This window comes from Thalassophryne amazonica, chromosome 9, assembly GCF_902500255.1.
Source record: "Thalassophryne amazonica chromosome 9, fThaAma1.1, whole genome shotgun sequence".
NCBI lineage: Eukaryota > Metazoa > Chordata > Actinopteri > Batrachoidiformes > Batrachoididae > Thalassophryne > Thalassophryne amazonica.
Genome location: NC_047111.1, coordinates 65,651,831 through 65,671,037, shown reverse-complemented (window position 1 = coordinate 65,671,037; position 19,207 = coordinate 65,651,831). Strand labels below are relative to the sequence as shown.

The window sequence follows — 19,207 nt, the reverse complement described above, 5'->3', positions numbered from 1 at the left end:
AGCAGCTGTTCACATATAATAATGCTCAGCTGTACTTGTAGCCTCATAGTGATGAATTTCTGATAGCGCTAGACACCTTCAAAAACGGGCTATAGGTGGCTTGAGGCTTATAATTCTGCCAAAATGAGAGGCAGACAGCTGGCAAAATGTCGTGGCTTCTCCTGTGTCAATGGGGAGCCAGGCCAAAAGACAAAGAAGGTTTGTTTTATTTTAAGCCATCAGTGTTAAAAGCCAAAAACATATATAATTTAAATTAATTTCTAATAGTGCAGAAAATGGAGAATCTACCCTCAGATACCTTCAAAGTGTTCTACATCATCACTTTGTGATTTGACACATAGTACTTCCCAGGAGGTGCATTGCAATGAGGCATTCTTTTATTTTGCTCTCCTCTCACGCTGCTTCTGCTGTTCTAGCTGCAGTTTTTCAATCCCGGGGATGAATTCAAATGAATGACAAAAACAGAGGGGATTCATTTTTAAGACTTTGCCAATAAACCCCTTTGTTTGTTGCCACACTGCTGTCACAGCTGTGCAATATTAGAATTTTCCTACAAGATTCTGAAATTTCATTCCCTCCCAAAAATAATTGAAAATAGTGGTTGGCAGTCGTGATGTTCTGAGTTTGAAGAGATTCAATCAAAATGAAAAAAATATTCCTCTAGCTACTGGGGCATCCCCCAGTGAGTGGAGGTCCAAAAGCAGTAAGGAGGGGCCTGGGCAGGCTCTTCTGTACTTTACGTATATGTTAATACTCGTACTTTTGTAGATTTACTTAAATAACATTTTCAATGCAGGACTTTTACTTTGTTTTGTCTGTTCTGTATGCTGCTGCGTACTCCTGTCCAGTTGGTGGTAATAATGCAACAGGCTTGCCAATCACCATCAAAGTTACACAGAAAAGATGGCACTAAGATCACGCTAACTAGCAATGATAACTACTACAGTAAAGTCATTGATTTGTTGTTATACAATGATCATACTAAACATGTTTGGACTGATGGATAATGGTAGTGGATACTGTACCGTTTGTTAACACTGCTTCAAACAATACTGAATTCAGCCATGATAAGAACCTCATAAAAAAGTAGGGATGTCCCGATCCGATCACGTGATCGGAAATCGGGCCCGATCACATGGTTTCAGACTTGATCGAAATCGGAGGTTGCATCCAGATCAGGAATCCGATATAGATTTTATCCTCATTATTTTGATCAGCGCTATTTCAGGCTCATTATTGCAGATTAATGGGCCTTTCACGTGTCAGAGGCGTGAGACGCGTTGCTTTTTAGAGGCGTCAGAAGCGTCGCTTTAGCTTGGCTTTTGACGTGACGCTTCTGATGGAAGCGCGCATTGCCGCTTGTCGGCAGGCTGACGTGGTCAAAGTTCAACCTAATCTTTTTTTTTTTTTAGTGAACAAAAGAAAAAACATAAGTTTAACCGTACAGAGGTGGAGGGAGTTACGCGCGCAAAGTTTCTTTCACAGAACTGCTGTTTGTGTGTTTACACTCTCAGCATGACGCGTTGCTCAGAAACTCTTGCTCAGTCATCCTTCCTGGTGCTGACCAAGTCCTCAGGACGACGATCTGTCATCTGATTAACAAAAACCAAAAAACAAATTGTCCTGTGATTGTTTGTCTGCAAAACGGAGCGAGAGATGGTGTGTGCACAGAGCGCGTCTTAAAGAGCTTCCATCTTCATTCACATTCACTGCGCTGCTCTGAACTTGTTGAACACTGATAAAGCATCAGAGGGGAACACGGACTGTCACGACGCAAATGTAAGTTGTTTTTTTTTTTTCCTTTTACTTTTCAAGTTGACTTTTGAACTTTCGATGCTCTGAACTGTGACGTAGCTTCGTGCTGTCCAATAGGAACGACGCGTCGGGCCAAAACACAAAAGACTAGTGGCAGAAACCACTTATCTGTACAAATGGTAAATGGACTGCATTTATAAAGCGCTTTTCCATCTGCATCAGACGCTCAAAGCGCTTTAGAAATTATGCCTCACATTCACCCCAACGTCAGGGTGCTGCCATACATGGCACTCAGTACACACTGGGAGCAAAAGGGGATTAAAGACCTTGCCCAAGGGCCCTTAGTGATTTTCCAGTCAGGCAGGGATTTGAACCACAGATCAGTGCAGAAACCACATGTCTAAAGAAAAATCCTTGGGAATGTTTTCTGTTGTTGTTTGTTACCTCAAAATTTCAGATTACTGTTTAAAAAAGTTTACACTTGTAATTAAAATAGCTAAATCAATAAATGGTTCTTTAGAAACCTTATTTTTAGACAAATAAAATAACATGGAGATTTGTACATTTTTTAAGTCTGGTAGATTATTACTTGATTGTTCAAGCTACCTCAAGGAGAAGTGCACTATTTAAGTGATAAATAATAAAATAAGGTGATTAAAATGAAATTATTATATATTTAGCATTTGTTCATTGTTCATTTATTTTTTTAAAGTATCAGCTCGGGACTCGGTATCGGCAGATACTCAAAATCAGATGACTCGGAATCAGATCGGGGCCAAAAAGAAAACCTAATCGGGACATCCCTATAAAAAAGTGTACCTGGACACTTAGCTTGGCCAACAAGAAACAACTACTTTAACAACTACTTTGGGATGTGCCCATGCCCAAAATTCCAGGATGGAGCCATATCATCAGGCCAGGAGGACTTCTGTTATACACACTATATCCTATCAGATTGGCTGAATTTCACACTGGCTCATCAGTCACTTATTCAAGGAGCTAAACAAAACTACAAAGATGATTAGAGCTATATTCAAAGCAAAAAAAGAATAGATTGCCAATCATGTCAAAATTTTGCTATATTCTGAACATTTTCCAGGTGAAATACAATTCATACACAGAAGACTGTTTTCTAGGCTGTGGAGAATTCTATCAGTTTGCCCAAAAATATCTATAAAACATTCATCTTATTTACATCTTGATTACATCTGCCTTCACTACTGTGAACTTCCTGGTGTGTACTTGCCAAACCCTACTGTCAAAGCCAATAGGAAACAGAAAGCACTTGAATTGCCTGATGTGCACAAACACTAAAACTTAAGCAGCTCACCTACCCAAGGGGTACCTGTGGCGTAAGAATCAAGTGTCTCTCGTGTATTATTAATGAGTTCTCATTTTTCAAAGAAAAATCATTTCATTTCCATTAATATGCACATTTACATTAGTGATGAAAGGTTTTCAGAAATTACAGGGTTTCTAGGTTGGAGTGCACCGTTCTTTATTCTGGATATTCCAGTAAAATCATACATTTGAATAATGATGGCCCATTTTAAAGCAAATGCTAAATGAGGTCACGCTAATAGAAGCCCGCATGAACAGTTAGTATCAATTGTATTTGGAATCATCCAAGGTCAGCATCACTGAGGTTAGTGCCACTTGCAGTTAGGGGACCACGTGCTAACGGAACACATTTTGAGAAAATTCTATCCATAATTTCCAGTTTTGTAAGTTGGTCCATTATTAGTTAAACCTGGCATGTCAACATAACGTTCAACTTGAGTAATACACTCCTAATCTGGAAGTGTGATCATTTCTGTAACGCTCAATGTTCTGTATCACACAACCGCAAAATGTATTTAGCTCATTTACATACCTATGAAACAGTAAGTTATCAAATGTCCACCATGTAATTTACATAATGGGTTCAGGGATTAAAGCAAAAACAAAATCTTCTGAAATTTTTTTTCACGGTCAAATCATAAGATGTTCACCACCTACCTGTTCATAGAAACACTGCTGTGATCGCGCCCTAGGATTTAAGGTAAAACAATGTGGAGACAGCAACAAAAACGGCAAATCGTTCTCCTGCTGAACAAGATTACTATATTCACTCACTAACCATTGCTGCTCTTTTCTAATGCAGCATCATATCGAAAGACTTTAACCTCCACATTATTTAAATACTTCAGGATTAACACATTTTAAGGGGACAGATTTTCTACAACTTTTACCAATTAAAATCTCAGGCCTATAGCCAAGATCTGAAATGGAGGAGGGGGGGGGGGGGGCTTTTTTGGTAAATGTGGACCTTTGCCAGTAGGTGGACTGGGGGCCACTCAAGGCCCTCCAGAAGATTTGGGGGGATTTGATGCATTCTGGAGGGATTTCTGATGACTGTTTTCTCACCCAGATCCCCCCCCCAGTTTAGTTGTACTGCTTAATGTGTGTTGTATTTGTATTTTCATTTCATTTGCACATTTTCACCTTTTCTTTGCCTTTAACCAAAATTGACATCACAACCTACATGTTTGCTTGATAAGATTACTAACCACAAGAACCATAATCATTTTTCATATTTTTGGCTTCCCTCATCCCAACTAACCTGATTTTAAAGCTAGAACCCCAAACAGACCCAGTAATGCTGAGCTTAGACATTACATTAAAAAAAGATAATGCTTCACATTCCACTTTAGTTATGCAGAAAAGTTAAATTTAGTAAACTTATTTTTATATAGCTCATCAATTAAATTTAGTGCAGAAATAGGAGTAAAAACTAGACTCGGAGAAATACTGGCTTAAACATTTTAGTTGTTAAAGTATTATTATTATCATCATTATTGTTACTGTTATTATTGTTATTAATATTATTATAAGTAGTAGTAGTAGTAGTAGTATGAAAAATGTCTTCAAAAGTGGAACTTTTGAGGACATTTGAAGTTGTTCAGCTGAGGTGGTTCCTTTCAACGTGAAGGAGCAGTGGTTCTACTCCGAGCTCTTCACGAATGACTGAGCTTCTCACCTTATCTCTAAGGGGGACACCAGCCACCCTCCTGAGGAAACCCTTTTCGGCTTCTTGTACCTGCGATCTACTTCTTTCTGTCATGACCCAATCCTTGTGATTATAGATGAAAGTAGTAACAAAGAATGACTGGTTGATCAAGAGCTTTGCCTTTTGGCTCAACTTCCCCTTTCGTCACAACAGTACAGCAGAGCGAATGAAATACCGCCCCTGCTGCGCCGATTAAGTAACACTGAGAATGCAGTTGTCAGGCTGCTTGAATGGTGTGCCTGCTAAGCAGAGCATGACACTGATGTGCAGTAAAGAATACAGAGGATGTACAGTTGATAAGGCAGCCAAAGCTGTCTCACCTTGTATCCGGGGCCAAGCTGATGAATGGCAAAGATCTGTGCTGGGTTGAGCGCTTCACTGAATACATAAATGGCTCCCAGTTGACCACAAAACACCCTGTTAGCATCCGCTGTCTCCGATGAGCCCAGGAAACACTTGTCATAACTCTGGGGAAAAATAAAGAGGAAAAAAAAAGTTATGCAGAAAAATAGCTATTACATTCAATACTAGAAAGTCCCACCCGACCAAAAAAAAAAAAAAAAAAAAAAAAAAAAAAAAACTATGGAATTCAAACAGTAAATTTAGAAATGGGGTCACTGTCATCACTGCCAAATCCATAACATTATAACCATGTATTTATGAACCTTAGGGCAAAACTTGGGCATGTTGACAAATAATACACATAAATGAGCACATCCATGAACATACATCCATCTCTTAACACTGAAAGATAGGTGGGCGGCACGGTGACTTAGTGGTTAGCACTGTTGCCTTTTTTGAGTTTGTCGGTCTCTATGAGACACTGTGATATACTGGCATCCTATCCAGGCTGTACTCTGCCTCTCACCTTACCACTGCTGGGATGGGGCCCAGCCCCCCCGACACTCTTGATTTGAGTAAACAAGCATAGAAAATGAATGAAAGAATGCAAGATACGCATGAGAATCTTTATGGAGGTGTGCACTCTGTGGGCTGTTCTAGTTGTGATTGTTAATGCACAGTACATTACAAGATCAAACAGGCATGATGCATTCACATGTCGGGGACAGAAAAACTGTTACAGTGGCCATTATAGCCAAGTTCCTTTCATCTGCAGGGGCAGAGTGCAAGTTCCGACATGAGGCACAGTAATTTTTCAGCACTAACCACATAGGACAGTAATTTGCTTAATTGAAAGATACAGTTTTAGCGTTTTGCACGCGTTATATTAAAACAGGAAACCTTGGCTCTGATGGCAGTTTAAAAAGTTAACTTTTTGAGATTATAGATTAATTATATATAATATCACACAAATTATTTGCATTTACCCAATTAAAACCAAGTAACTTGAATAATCAATTTCTTGCTCTCCGTTTTCCCTCCTCACTGAAGATAAAACAACACCTGGTTTGTCCTTGTCACTGCGGTAAGCAGCAAAACTTTAACATTTTAATTAACTTTTAACAGCAAATACTGTCAGGCTGCGCAGCTGCAGAGGTCGCAGAATTTTTCTATCAACCTCTCATTAAAAATAATGGAACATCCAGTTTTCAGTCTGCCGCTGACAGGCAACATGTGAATGCAGCATTAAACTCACTGTAGCTCTGCTGAACGTGGAAACTGCAGACATATTTTATTTCAGATGATGATTATGGTTATCTCTTGTCTGTAGTAGAGCTGAAATATTGAAACGTTTAATTGATGATCCATTAACTGAACTAATCACCAACTATTTTCATAACTGATTAATCACTTTGCGTCTTTTTCTGGTTTTGTGTGTGTGTGGGGGGGGGGGGGGGGGGGGGGTGTTAGCCCAAATTCTTTGATTTCAGCTTCTTAAATGTGATTTTTTTTTTCTGGTAACATTCTAAGTTTCTTTCCTCCTCTGTGAGAATAACTTGAATATCTTTGGGTTGTGGACAAACCAGATATTTAAGTACGTCATCTTTTTGTTTGGGAATTGATGATCAACATTGTTCACCATTTTCTAGCATTTTATAGTACAAACAACTAATCAATTATTCAAGGAAATTATCAAAAGATTATATAATGAAAATAATCACACAAGGAACCCCCAGTCTGGAGTTGGTCATAAGACACAGAAGATGGTGATAATAATACATATACTTTGTAAAACTGTCTTTTCTAATCACTCCTAAAACTTTGCCATAAGTATACGCCTAGAATGTCTTCAGCCCTCTGATAACCTTTTATCACAAAATGTTATTGACTTTATTGTTTCATAATAGTAATGGGTTTTATGTTCAGCCTTCAAGGACGAATAAATCAACCTGGATAGCATCAACACATTGTAAGATGTTACTTCAACTGGTGCACTATGCGTTTCTTTCTTTCTTTCTTTCTTTTCAAGTCTCAGCAAATTGACTGAACTGGAAAAGACATTTAACCCGAAGGCCAGAAATTTTTTACATCAAATAAAAGCAGCACTTTGTAATTGCTCCAATGTCAAGAGCAAACCAGAACACAAGTGTAATGAAGCTTTTGTGAGCACAGGGAGTTCAACTGACCACTCCATTCCTAAATGGAAAAGTTGGAAATTGGAGTCTGGGCAAGGTGTGCTGGAATGGAGCCCAAGGGTAACGCTGCTCAACTAACGAATGTAGAGGACAAACATCAAATGTCTGCCAACATCACGGTAGGAGTGAAATCTGTATATAAGCATAACCACAACTGGACTTTTTGCCAGCTGATTTCTGGATTGAGGAGAAAATTCTAATTCATATTGACAGACTCATTTGCTGTGATTCTACTCTCCTGTAGATTGTTGTAAGTAACAAGATAATAAAACACGTTCTTTAATCTACATTTTTCTAAAATATACACAATTTAGTCAAGACAAAGTATAGTAAAAAAGCCAGTATCAGTGTGCTTACATCATTGGTGTTGACGTGCCAGGCCATATCACCATAGGAGACCAGCTGACCATTGACATAGCAACGGATCTCAGAGTTCCTCCAACGGTTGTAGATATGGACGATGCTGATCATGTACCACTGAATGGGGGTGGTTTTAAAAATACAGTCACAAACAAGATTTTAAAAAAACAACCCCCCCACAAAAAATAAATAAACACACATTCAAGGACAAAAGTATATCATGAACAAATTAGCAAGTATTTCAAGGACATTTTACAAAACTGTCTACATATGAAGTGCATTATCCGTTTGAGAAAATATGACACAAGTGCAATGTGTTCCCGATGTAACACCCATCAAGTGTGACAATATGAACTATGCAAAATTAGTAAAATTCTCCAATACAATACTATCAGCAACACTTACTCCCCAAACCAGACATCTTCACTCTGTGTATAAAATATTTATTTCTCAACTATTCTTATGTTTACATCGTTAACATATTATATGGATTACAAATTATACAACAAAAAATATTACATATATATTTTATAATGACCATATTCATCTGTACATTTTATCCATATTAGGTATTTATATGCTGCCCCAAACAACATTTCATTGTAATTGCACAGTGACATTAAAGCTATCTAATCTTAGCTACTAGCTGCTGCACCCAATAAATCTTTTGTTTGAACATCCTTTAACAGGTTCCTGTCTATCATAGTAACATGATATGGCAATCTGGCAAAGACCTTGGAAATTACATACCTTTTATAATACTGTTTTACAATAGTTAAGTTGGAAAACATAATTATGTTTTTGAAGGTAGGAGCCTACAAAACTCCAAATAATTAAACCTAAAAATAATGTGTTCTAAACAATGCATGCAATTGTGAATGACAAAAGAGGGCGAAAACAATTGTGTTGTAACAAGACACATAATCTCCCTGGAAACTTTGCGTTAAATGCATAAAAAATAATGGTTGACATTAAAATAATCTCAACACATTTTTTCCCACATTTGGGCAAAAAGTCAATATACCTCAAATTTGAGAAGTTTCTCGTTCCCTCCAGGTAACATTTTCCCCAGGAAGCGTTACATTAAAACACTACCTCCCATTAGCAAATGGAAAATTATGTGAGGCTAAGCTAGAACTAGTTAAAGTTATCTTAAAAAGAGGGAGGTAACTTCATCTTTCCTAAAATGTGATTCCCCCCCAACTGCTCCCTTCCCCCACCCCCACCCCATTGCCGAGAGTGGCCATAATATGCCATCACATTGGGCGACTGGCCACGATATGTGCAAGCAGGAGTGTACATGCGTCATGAAGCAGCAAACGTAAGGTTGCTGCACACTTTGTACAGCGTTAGATAGTGGGTTTGGTGGTTGGTCTAAGGTTCCAATCATTTCTGGTCATAATGTTATCAACGTGCCAGATCTGCACCAGACCACACCTCATTTTCAGACCAACATGCTCACAGGGGTGCAAATGGTATAATTTAGAGGATGCAGGAGCTGAGCATAAAAATGACAAATGCATTCTGTTGAAACTAGCAGCAACACTTGTCCTGGGCTTTGTGCCATTTAGTGCAGAAGATCGGGCCTTCCATCTCTTTCTTCAACATCTGTTAACACTGTGACACAGATTTTCCTTTGATCTCATCCTGTTAAATTCTCACCTTATGATGTCACAGAGGTGTAATTGGAGGAATTAGAAAATACATAATTCTGACTGTTTTCTGTGGTCAGTTGGTTGAGGTACTTTGGTTAGCCATTATTCCCCCAGAGGAGATAATCGCTCTCTGCATGTACCTTCTAGTTAGAAGACTGATAATGCCTGGTGGCAATACACACAGGCTCCCTTGGGGAAGAAACTGTAATGGGGAGGATGACACAGAGGAGGGGAGGACGACTGAATTTTGCTGATGCATGCATAGTCGAGCAGAGGAGCGGACAAAGCCACATGTGCATGCACAGTCACACATGCTGGATAAAATGCTGCCGGACACAGCGACTTATACATAAATTGATCAAATGGAGCCACTGGGAACTTTGTGAGGCAGCACTCAGATTGTATTTGGTCAGCAGATCCTGAAGAAGGCCATCGCATCAAATAAATATGCGTGTATGCATTTGTCTGTGCAGGACATTAGGAGAATGCTGACAGTGAGGTAGCAGGCCAGTGTGCAGGTCTTAATTGGCATTTCTTATCTACACTTATCAACACTGCCAGTGAACAGTACAAGGACACAAAAAGAGAGTGTGTGCTACACAGCAGAACAGTCTCAGCATCATCAGACTACCCGTTTGTCTGTACCTTTGTAATTATGTACATCCCTGCGTGCAGAGTATGTGCCCAATTCTGTGCTTAAGTTTTATCGAGTCGTACCTTGCGTGGTTGGAAATCATATTTCACACAGTGCTGAAAGCCTTTTCCTTTTGACTTCAATGATGTTACGATGAGACAATTTCCCACAAAGTGAGCGGAGTATCCTATTCCTTTACTGGTGCGAAAACTGCAGGGGTGGAAAAAGAACAAGATTCATTACATATGACCTATTTAGGCTGGTTTTCTGTTTGTCGCATAAAAATGTTGCAACACTTTTACTGGGTCAAACACACATGCAAACACTGCTATTGCCTTGGCTCATCACTAACATCCAGGTGTTCAATGACTTCTTGGACGTGGCCATCAGAAATGGAGCTATATGCGGTGAAAGTGCTGAACTTGAACAGATATTCACTTCTCTCTACAGTGATATTCATGTCTATGGTTCTACGGCCGTTAAGATCAACAGAGGCCTGTGAAGAACTTATAGAATCATGAGTCTGGACAGAGGTGTTTGAGAATGCTGATATTTTTGCATAAGAATGATGGCCCAAATCTTTTGGGTCATGGTGCTTTCTGTCCTACTGTATGGTTGTGAGTCTTGGATGCTAATCAATGACCTAAGATGATACCTGGTTGTTTTTGACAGTACATTACAGAGGATCTTTGAGTACCACTGGAATGAATGGTTTCCTTGGGACTACAATGAGGAGCATCACTTGCATTTTGAGGGACTGGTAGCTGTGACTTTTTCGCCATGTGACAAGTTTCTCTGTGCATGATCCTACACAAAGGTTCCCCAACATCTGAAAAGGCCAAGGATCTATCTCTCTTTATTTCTCCCAATCTTTTCCCACACACACTGCAACAAACACGTGTGTAGAAAGTACCAAAAATGTGACATGACTGACTTGTGACGCAAAGCATATGCAGTATGTGAAATCTGAAGAAAGTCATTCCAGCAGTACCAAGGATCATCTGAAGGGACACAGACCAACAAAATCAAGTCATCGCGTTAGGTCATTGGTTAACGTCTAAGTCAAACATCCATACAGTAAAACAGGAAGCACTGGGATCCTAAAGACTTGCACCTTTGTTTTCCTGCAAAAATATTAGCACAGCCAAACATCTCTGACCAACACCATGCCTTAGTAACACTTGTGTATACCTCTGATGAACACTTTGAGGAGAGATAATGAGTTTTTAAGTTTGTTTACCTCAGAAGCTGAATATGGTTGAGTGCATTCAAAGACCAGAATTGCACCATTTCAGTTACTGCTGAATAAAACTGTTTACAAATGAGAAAAAAATCTGACTTGAAATTTTGCACAGATATTCAAACAAAACATCAAACATTAAAGCAAACAATTGTAAAAATAACATTTCAAACACTGTTTGGTTCAATTTGGTACTTTTTCAGTTATGGTACAACCCAAATTCCAATGAAGTTGGGACATTGAGTAAAATTTAAATAAAAACAGAATACAATGATTTGCAAATCCTCTTCAACCTATATTCAACTGAATACACCACAGCAACAAGATATTTAATGTTCAAACTGACAGACTTTGTTGTTTTTGTGCAAATATTTGCTCATTTTGACATGGATGCCTGCAACACATTTTCAAAAAAGTTGGGACAGGGCAACAAAAGACTGAGAAAGTTGATGAATGCTCAAAGAACACCTAATTGGAAACAGGTGAGTGTCATGACGGGATATAAAAGGAACATCCCCAAAAGGTTCAGCCGTTCACAAGCAAAGATGGAGCGAGGATCACCACTTTTTGAACAACTGCGTGAAAAATATAGTCCAACAGTTTCTCAACATTCAATTGCAAGGAATTTAGGGATTCCATCATCTACAGTCCATAATATAATCAGAAGATTCAGAGAATCAGGAGAACTTTCTACACGTAAGCGGCAAGGCCAAAAACCAACATTGAATGCCCGTGACCTTCGATCCCTCAGGCGGCACTGCATTAAAAACTGACATTGTGTAAAGGAGCCTACCGCATGGGCTCAGGAACACTTCAGAAAACCATTGTCAGTTAACACAGTTCGTCGCTACATCTGCAAGTGCAAGTTAAAACTCTACCATGCAAAGTGAAAGCCATACATCAACAACATCCAGAAACACCGCCGCCTTCTCTGGGCCTGAGCTCATTTAAAATTGAGGCAAAGTAGAAAAGTGTGCTGTGGTCTGATGAGTCCACATTTCAAATTGTTTTTGGAAATCATGGATGTTGTGTCCTCTGGACAAAAGACGGAAAAGACCATCCAGATTGTTACCAGTGCAAAGCCAGCATCTGTGATGGTATGGGTGTGCGTTAGTGCCCATGGCATGGGCAACTTACACATCTGTGATGGCACCATCAATGCTGCAAGGTACATCCAGGTTTTGGAGCAACACATACTGCCATCCAAGCAACGTCTTTTTCATGGACATCCCTGCTTATTTCAGCAAGACAATGCCAAGCCACATTCTGCACGTGTTACAACACTGTGGCTTCATAGTAAAAGAGTGCGGGTACTAGACTGGCCTGCCTGCAGTCGCCCATTGAAAATGTGTGATGCAAAAATACGACAACGGAGACCCCGGACTGTTTAACAACTGAAGTCGTACATCAAGCAACAATGGGAAAGAATTCCACCTACAAAGCTTCAACAATTAGTGTCCTCAGTTCCCAAACGCTTATTTAGTGTTGTTAGAAGGTAAGGTGCTGTAACACAGTGGAAAACATATCACTCTCCCAGCTTTTTTGAAACGTGTTGCAGGCATCCATTTTAAAATGAGCAAATATTTGCACAAACACAATAAAGTATATCAGTTTGAACGCTAAATAGCTTGTCTTTGTGGTGTATTCAATTGAATACATGTTGACGAGGATTTTCAAATCATTGTATTCTGTTTTTATTTACATTTTACATAACGTCCCAACTTCATTGGAATTGGGGTTGTAGAACATAACCTGAGTTCATCTGTATTAAAGGTCATCTCTGTTAAAGCATGTTTAGTAAAATCCTAACTCCTCAAATAAAAGCAGACACACCTCATTTTCTTTGCAGCAAAAGGAAACATCCTTATTTACATGATTTTAAGGAAAAACTGTTAATCTACAGTACTACATTTCTCTTCTGGCAACCATATACCCGCCTCCACATAACATCCCCCAGCTAAGCTTCTTCATGAAAAAACAAGTGACAGTTCACTTCTAAAACAGCCTAGAAGGACCACACAAGTAGCGGGGGCCAAAAAACAAATATAATCCATCTCAAGTGAATTCCTGGTACACGTTTTCTGAGCATACAGTGCTTTATCACGGCCTTCGAGTGACTGTGAAGGCCAGTATCAGACAGGCGGCTGGAGTAGCAGCTACATCTGGAGGATGATGATAAGACCGGGGCCAGGGAAGAAGAGGACGCCCTCCCTCCCTCTGCAAACTTACCATGACAACCTGACTAATGGTTACTAAGGAAACAGGATTAAATACGGACTCTTTCTTTTTAAACAATCAGAGCTAATCTGATGAATACATTGGAGCATGAGTAAGTGATGTCAAACTCTAGTCAACAAATAGTTCCGCCATTCTTGTGCAAAAGCTTCGTCAGGGTTTTTGGGGACAGTGAAAGCTGAATGCCTGCGGTTAGTGGAACCGCAGAGCAAAGGGGTGCAAAGGAGAAGCCATGCAGCACAGTGAAGAACCACAATTAAATAAAAGGTCAAAACTAATGAAGCTTCATAGTGCCTAACGGCTTACGCTTAGAGAGCTAACGGCGAGGACAGCAAGGTCCAGCTCTGCATTGCAGCTGTGAATCCACCCGGCAGCAAACTCATAATGGAGTGTCCTGACATTTAAAGTTATGTTGCAATTCATTATCTGTTTATTTACATTACTAAGATCCTGTCATGTGGTTTAGTCTGTTGTATTATTTTACTAATCATATTCTATTTGCTTCTGCAGCATCAACAGCCAACACCCAGCATCCATTGTACTCACTCACGTCTTCATTTTGGTGAAATGATCAGCAGGGGTAGCCTTGGCTATTTATGTGGTCAGTGCTTCCCCAAGGACTTCCTTTTTTGGTGTTGTCACCAGATTCACAAGCTACCAACTCCAGTTTATATTAAAATACTTTTACTGTAAAGCAGATTCAGAAAAATGACTTGCCAGTAACTTCACACACTTTACTACTTGCAGCAACAGGAGACTGGCAGAACAATTCATGGCAGGGCTTACTTAATATGCATTACTTACAGTGCACATTCTGAAAATTGCAGGTTTGCCTTGCCCACATAATGGGAATGGAAATCCTGATAAAGTTACGGAAGTCCTAAATACTGGCACTTTCTGAAGGATCAGCTATTAGGTTCATAAGGTCTAGTCTATTTCCAATACTTTGTTTACTTCAGACAATGCAGCTGGCATACCTACTGTCATAGTCTACAGAGTTCTTTTGTAGGGCCATAACTATTATTTATTTTTCAGATTATTCTGTGACTTATTATAATCACAGTTTTCCAGAGCTCAGGAGTAAAATTTTGGATTAATTGTCCAAAATGTGAAGTTATTCAATTGTTTCCTTGTCAATCAGTCAAAAAACAGTTTGTCAAATTCAAGTCGAGTTTAAACCAATTTGCCCCAACTTGAGAGTTGTTTGAAAGTAGTTCAAGGCAGCTCATTTCTGATTAAACTATTTTTACATTTGATAAGTCCAGTCCATGCTTGGTGTAGAACAATATAAATTCTTTCTAATTTAGCCACATAAAATCCCATTTAAACCACATTACTTTGGTTTGTTGTAAGATAATTCTCCCTGGCAAAAGACCAGTTTCAATCTCTGTGTCCTCCATGTACAACATTAATGTACAACCACATCACGCCGCGTATGTGGAATATAAAAAAATTTAAAAAGCTGCTACCTGTGGGACAACATCGCACTAAAACTTCGCACTATGTGTGAAGGGGCCCTAAAATAGTTATGTTTTGTACAAACGTATTATTTATGTTTGTACAATCAATTCATAGCTACATTTGTTTTACCACCTTGTCAAACACAGTGCGAAGTTTGGACGGCATTTGGACGAAAACGGCGAATCAGCACGAAACAGTTCGGAATTAGCACACCACGAAACATTGCGCCGACAGGCAGGTGTGCACGAACCCAGTGCGAGAGTTCGTGCATGCACCGGTGTCTTTTGGGCAGGAACACACAGTGCCAGCTGCGGCACATCGCGCCGCTTATGTGGAGGAAATATAACAAAAACAGCTGGTACCTGTGGGACAACATCGCGCTGCTTATGTGGGGGGGGGGGGGGGGGGGAATAAATAAATAAATAAATATACAATCCACTGGACGTGAAGCTCTGATTGCCAGTCAGAGACCTTTCCACTGAGCTATGGACGTGTTCTTTGAAAGCTGTGGGAATCTGCCTCATATCAGGAAGGACACACACCATATAAAAACACCACATTTATCAAGCAAGCAATAAAAATATGATCCATTCTGTTCATCTGTAAATGACCCATGGTCACAGACACATAGTCATGAGATTACATGAATGAGAAGCAGTTTGCTCGTGTCATTCATGTCGGCATCTGCTGGCGCGTCTCCAACCGGCCGTGCGCGTCTTGTGGATGACGCGCCGCAGGACACCGCATCATGTGGAACAGAGCTCACATGGGTGACGTGACAGTGAGATCACCTGCTGCGTGTTCTCATCTGATGGTACGTTTGAACCTGGGAGCAACCTGTCCATGTGCGCACACTCACTCACTACAGCACATTGCCACAGTGATATATTTTTTTGTTTATGCCCTCTTGATAACAGCAAACAGACACGCACGTCACAGTGGGCAGTTGTTTCTCCATGTCCATCCAAACACAGTACGTGGTGTCCAGATCCACAGATTTCCACAGCCGCTTTACTGGGAGGACACACCTCCTGTCATCTCAGCGCACACACCAAAGCCACACTCGTGTGGGACTTAGACAAATTTCTCTGTACGAAAGTGATTGTCTGCAGTCTGTTATCGTGACAACAGTAAGACTGGCCACACATTTTCTAAGTGTCATGTGAGCGGTGTTAGATGTCCGTGCGTGTAACCTGGAATTTGGCCGGCACCTGCCGCAAGAGAGTGCGATGGGTTCACACAACGCACACTTTGTCTTTATGGCAATTGTGTGCACAAATAGTTGCAGCAACAGGTGTATGACGCGTTGGAGGCAGTGACGACATTACACGGTTTCCACACGATTCCTGCATCATGTGCACTAAGTGTGCACTTTGTCCAAACTTCGCACTATATGTGAAGGGGCCCTAAAATAGTTATGTTTTGTACAAACGTATTATTTATGTTTGTACAATCAATTCATAGCTACATGTGTTTTACCACCCTGTCAAAAAAGACCTGAACTGACTTTATCAGCTGTGTATTTTGATTTATACCTTACACAATATTCTTAGTGGTCTCAAACCATGTTTAAAAGAAATATGAAGTATGCACTTAATCTCTGTTCTCACTTTCATAGATATGCATCCTGGAAGCTCACATTTAGCTTAGAAAACAGATAGTCCACTGTTTTCATGAACACTGATTTCATGACGTTCACACAATAATGAGGCATACAAAGATGCCACATCACCAGCAGCTGCATTCTGATGATGAAGCTTTGTTGTTTAGATCTGTCATGTAATTTCAGAACAAACACCATTACGTCGCAAAAAAGGATTTCATGTTCATATTCTGTGATAGAGTAATCTGGGGGAACAGTGTGCTCAGCTTACCAGTAGAGGTATGGTTTGTCTTTATCCACATTGATGTTGTTGAGTGGGTCCTGTCTGAACCAAGTGTTGATAGTGAATCCATTTTGGTAAGGCCATTTGGCAATTGGGGGCAATGCTATAGCCTGAGGGAGCAAACAAACACCATAATTGCCTATTTTAAAGGAAATTAATATTCAGTCAGTCATTAACCTCTTTCTTGCAATTCCAATTGTCAAGTCATTGCACTGAGTGATTAAATTGCCAATTAAAGTGTGTTGGATGACTGCAAATTAGCATGCCATAAAAACAGGTTTATAAATATTTTGTGCACAAAAGAAAAACCTGCTGAATTTTCATAATGAGGTTTGTGTGTGGTTATGTATCTCTCTCACCGCTGCACTCCGTCCTGGAAAGTTGAAAAAGGTATCAGGACCGTGTCTCTGTGGCATCTGGTTCAACACCGACAAGAGCTTGATTGCATGCCTTGGCTGCAGGTGAGGAGAGTGTAAGGAATGAAAGAGGACGTAAAGAAGAGAAGGGTTGTCATTTAGTAGATGACAGATGCTACCTATCACAGGCACGGGGTAAAAAAAAAGCTGTTAAAAAAGAGAAGGGGAGAGGTATGGTGTGACATTATAGCTCTACCACAACCCCACAAGATCCATAACTCTTCAATCACCTCTGTCCTCCCCTGACAACACCTCATCAATACCATGGCAACCCTTAATCAATCCATCTTGAAAAAACTGTGCTGGAGGGGAAGAAATTGGAAAAGAGGAGAAAAAGGATGAGCTGGCTAGAAGGGGAATTGTTATTGCACAGAGGAAGAATGGAAAGAGGGCAAAAGGGATGGAAGACGGTCTTACTCTGGACCACTGATCAGTGACCAGAGGTTGTTGATGGCAGTTGCCCAGCAGACTGAGCAGCAGAAAGCTTGACAAGAAGGGATGAGGGCATATTGACCTACGTAGCTTGTGGGAGGCAGCATCTGCTAAAGTACCAACCAGCACCAAACAACTCCAAACTGAACAGGAATGGCAGCTAAGGAAAGTAAGCTCTACAAAGTGATCCTGAGAGCCAAATTTAAACAGTACAAGCACAACATCCAGCACAAAGTACAAGGTGTTATGTACACGCACTGTGTGCAGTGTTGTTGCAAAGTCACTTTTTTTTTTTTTTTTTAATAATAACAGAACTTTTTGACCATGTTTGATATCTTGCATCTTTTTGGACTTGTTTTCAAAATGTTTTTATTTATTTATTTTATCAAACCAACACCACACCCTCAATACATGCCCTGACATGTCCAACTTGTCCACAATTTCTCGAATAGTCACACGACTGAAAAGCCACCGAAAGCCGTCTGAATCTTCTGAATGGTTGACGAGCTGGGCATGTTACATGTCCTGTGAGACTTCAACACGGAGGCGCTTTTGCTGCGCCATCAGCTTCGTGCCAATGAATTTCGCCGCCACTCTTTTCATGGCAAAATCTTCTTTCACAGTGGAATGTGCCGAAAAAGTGCTGATGTCCACCTCTTCCGCAATTTCTCGGATAATCACACGACGGTCCCACATCATCACAGTGTTCACTTTATGATCCGGTCATTTCAGCGTGTTGATGCCGATCGGAGCGCGGCACGCTCTCCACCATTGTGCAGTCATCTTTAAACCGGTTGTACCGCTCCTTAATCTGTGTGACGCCCAGAGGATCGTCACTGAAAGCTGTCTGAATAATCCGAATGGTTTCCACCTGGCTTTTGCCCAGTTTGTGGCAAAATTTGATGCAGTCGCGCTGCTCCACTCGTTCCGCCATTTCCTTGCAAAGACAAAACGACGAGAGACTCCACCCATCCTCACACAAAGGCTGCTTACAAGCAAATGACGCAACCGACAGGCATGAAAAAAATCACGCATGTGCACGAAGGTTCAAGGTTGGCTCATGCAAGCACACATGATTCAAATCAGGTTTTTGAAAAAAATAAAAAGGTCGGATACTTTTCTAACAGACCTTGTAGAAGAGTGATGATAGCGTAAAAGCAGTTAAACAAATCATACTTTTCTTAAAGAAAATAATAACATGGCTTGTTGTGCAACTAATTGTCCAAATGGATCATCCAAGACGCCTCTGTTCAACTATTTCATTGATATTTAATTTTGTATAATGAGGCAATTAGTATGCAAAAGGTCCAGTTAATCCACAATTACTGAGGAAAAGGACTGGTCATAATTTTAACGACCACACCAAAGCTACGCAATGCGAAAACCACCACCCAGTTCCCAAAAATATGATTTAATACACACTTGAACCAAAGTTAACTCTAAAGCCCCCGTCACACATAGCAAGAATGTGCCGGCACATGGCAAATATTGCCATAATCTGACGCAGTCATGAGGAAAAGAGGCGTGGTCAGCAGTGTCGGAGCACA

General features: G+C 40.2%; 1 protein-coding gene across 16 annotated transcripts in view; it reads right to left on the bottom strand.

Moving 5' to 3' along the window:
- nbeaa (neurobeachin a) overlaps positions 1-19,207 on the bottom strand; it is a 361,602-nt gene that overhangs the window by 168,445 nt on the left and 173,950 nt on the right. For all 16 annotated transcript variants that reach the window (XM_034178254.1, XM_034178240.1, XM_034178256.1 and 13 more), the window contains exons 4-8: positions 17,172-17,267; positions 16,801-16,922; positions 10,074-10,200; positions 7,699-7,818; positions 5,125-5,271 (exon numbers count right to left, since the gene is read on the bottom strand). In XM_034178254.1, the coding sequence (XP_034034145.1) occupies positions 5,125-5,271; positions 7,699-7,818; positions 10,074-10,200; positions 16,801-16,922; positions 17,172-17,267 (612 nt within the window). The remainder of the gene's footprint in view (positions 1-5,124; positions 5,272-7,698; positions 7,819-10,073; positions 10,201-16,800; positions 16,923-17,171; positions 17,268-19,207) is intronic.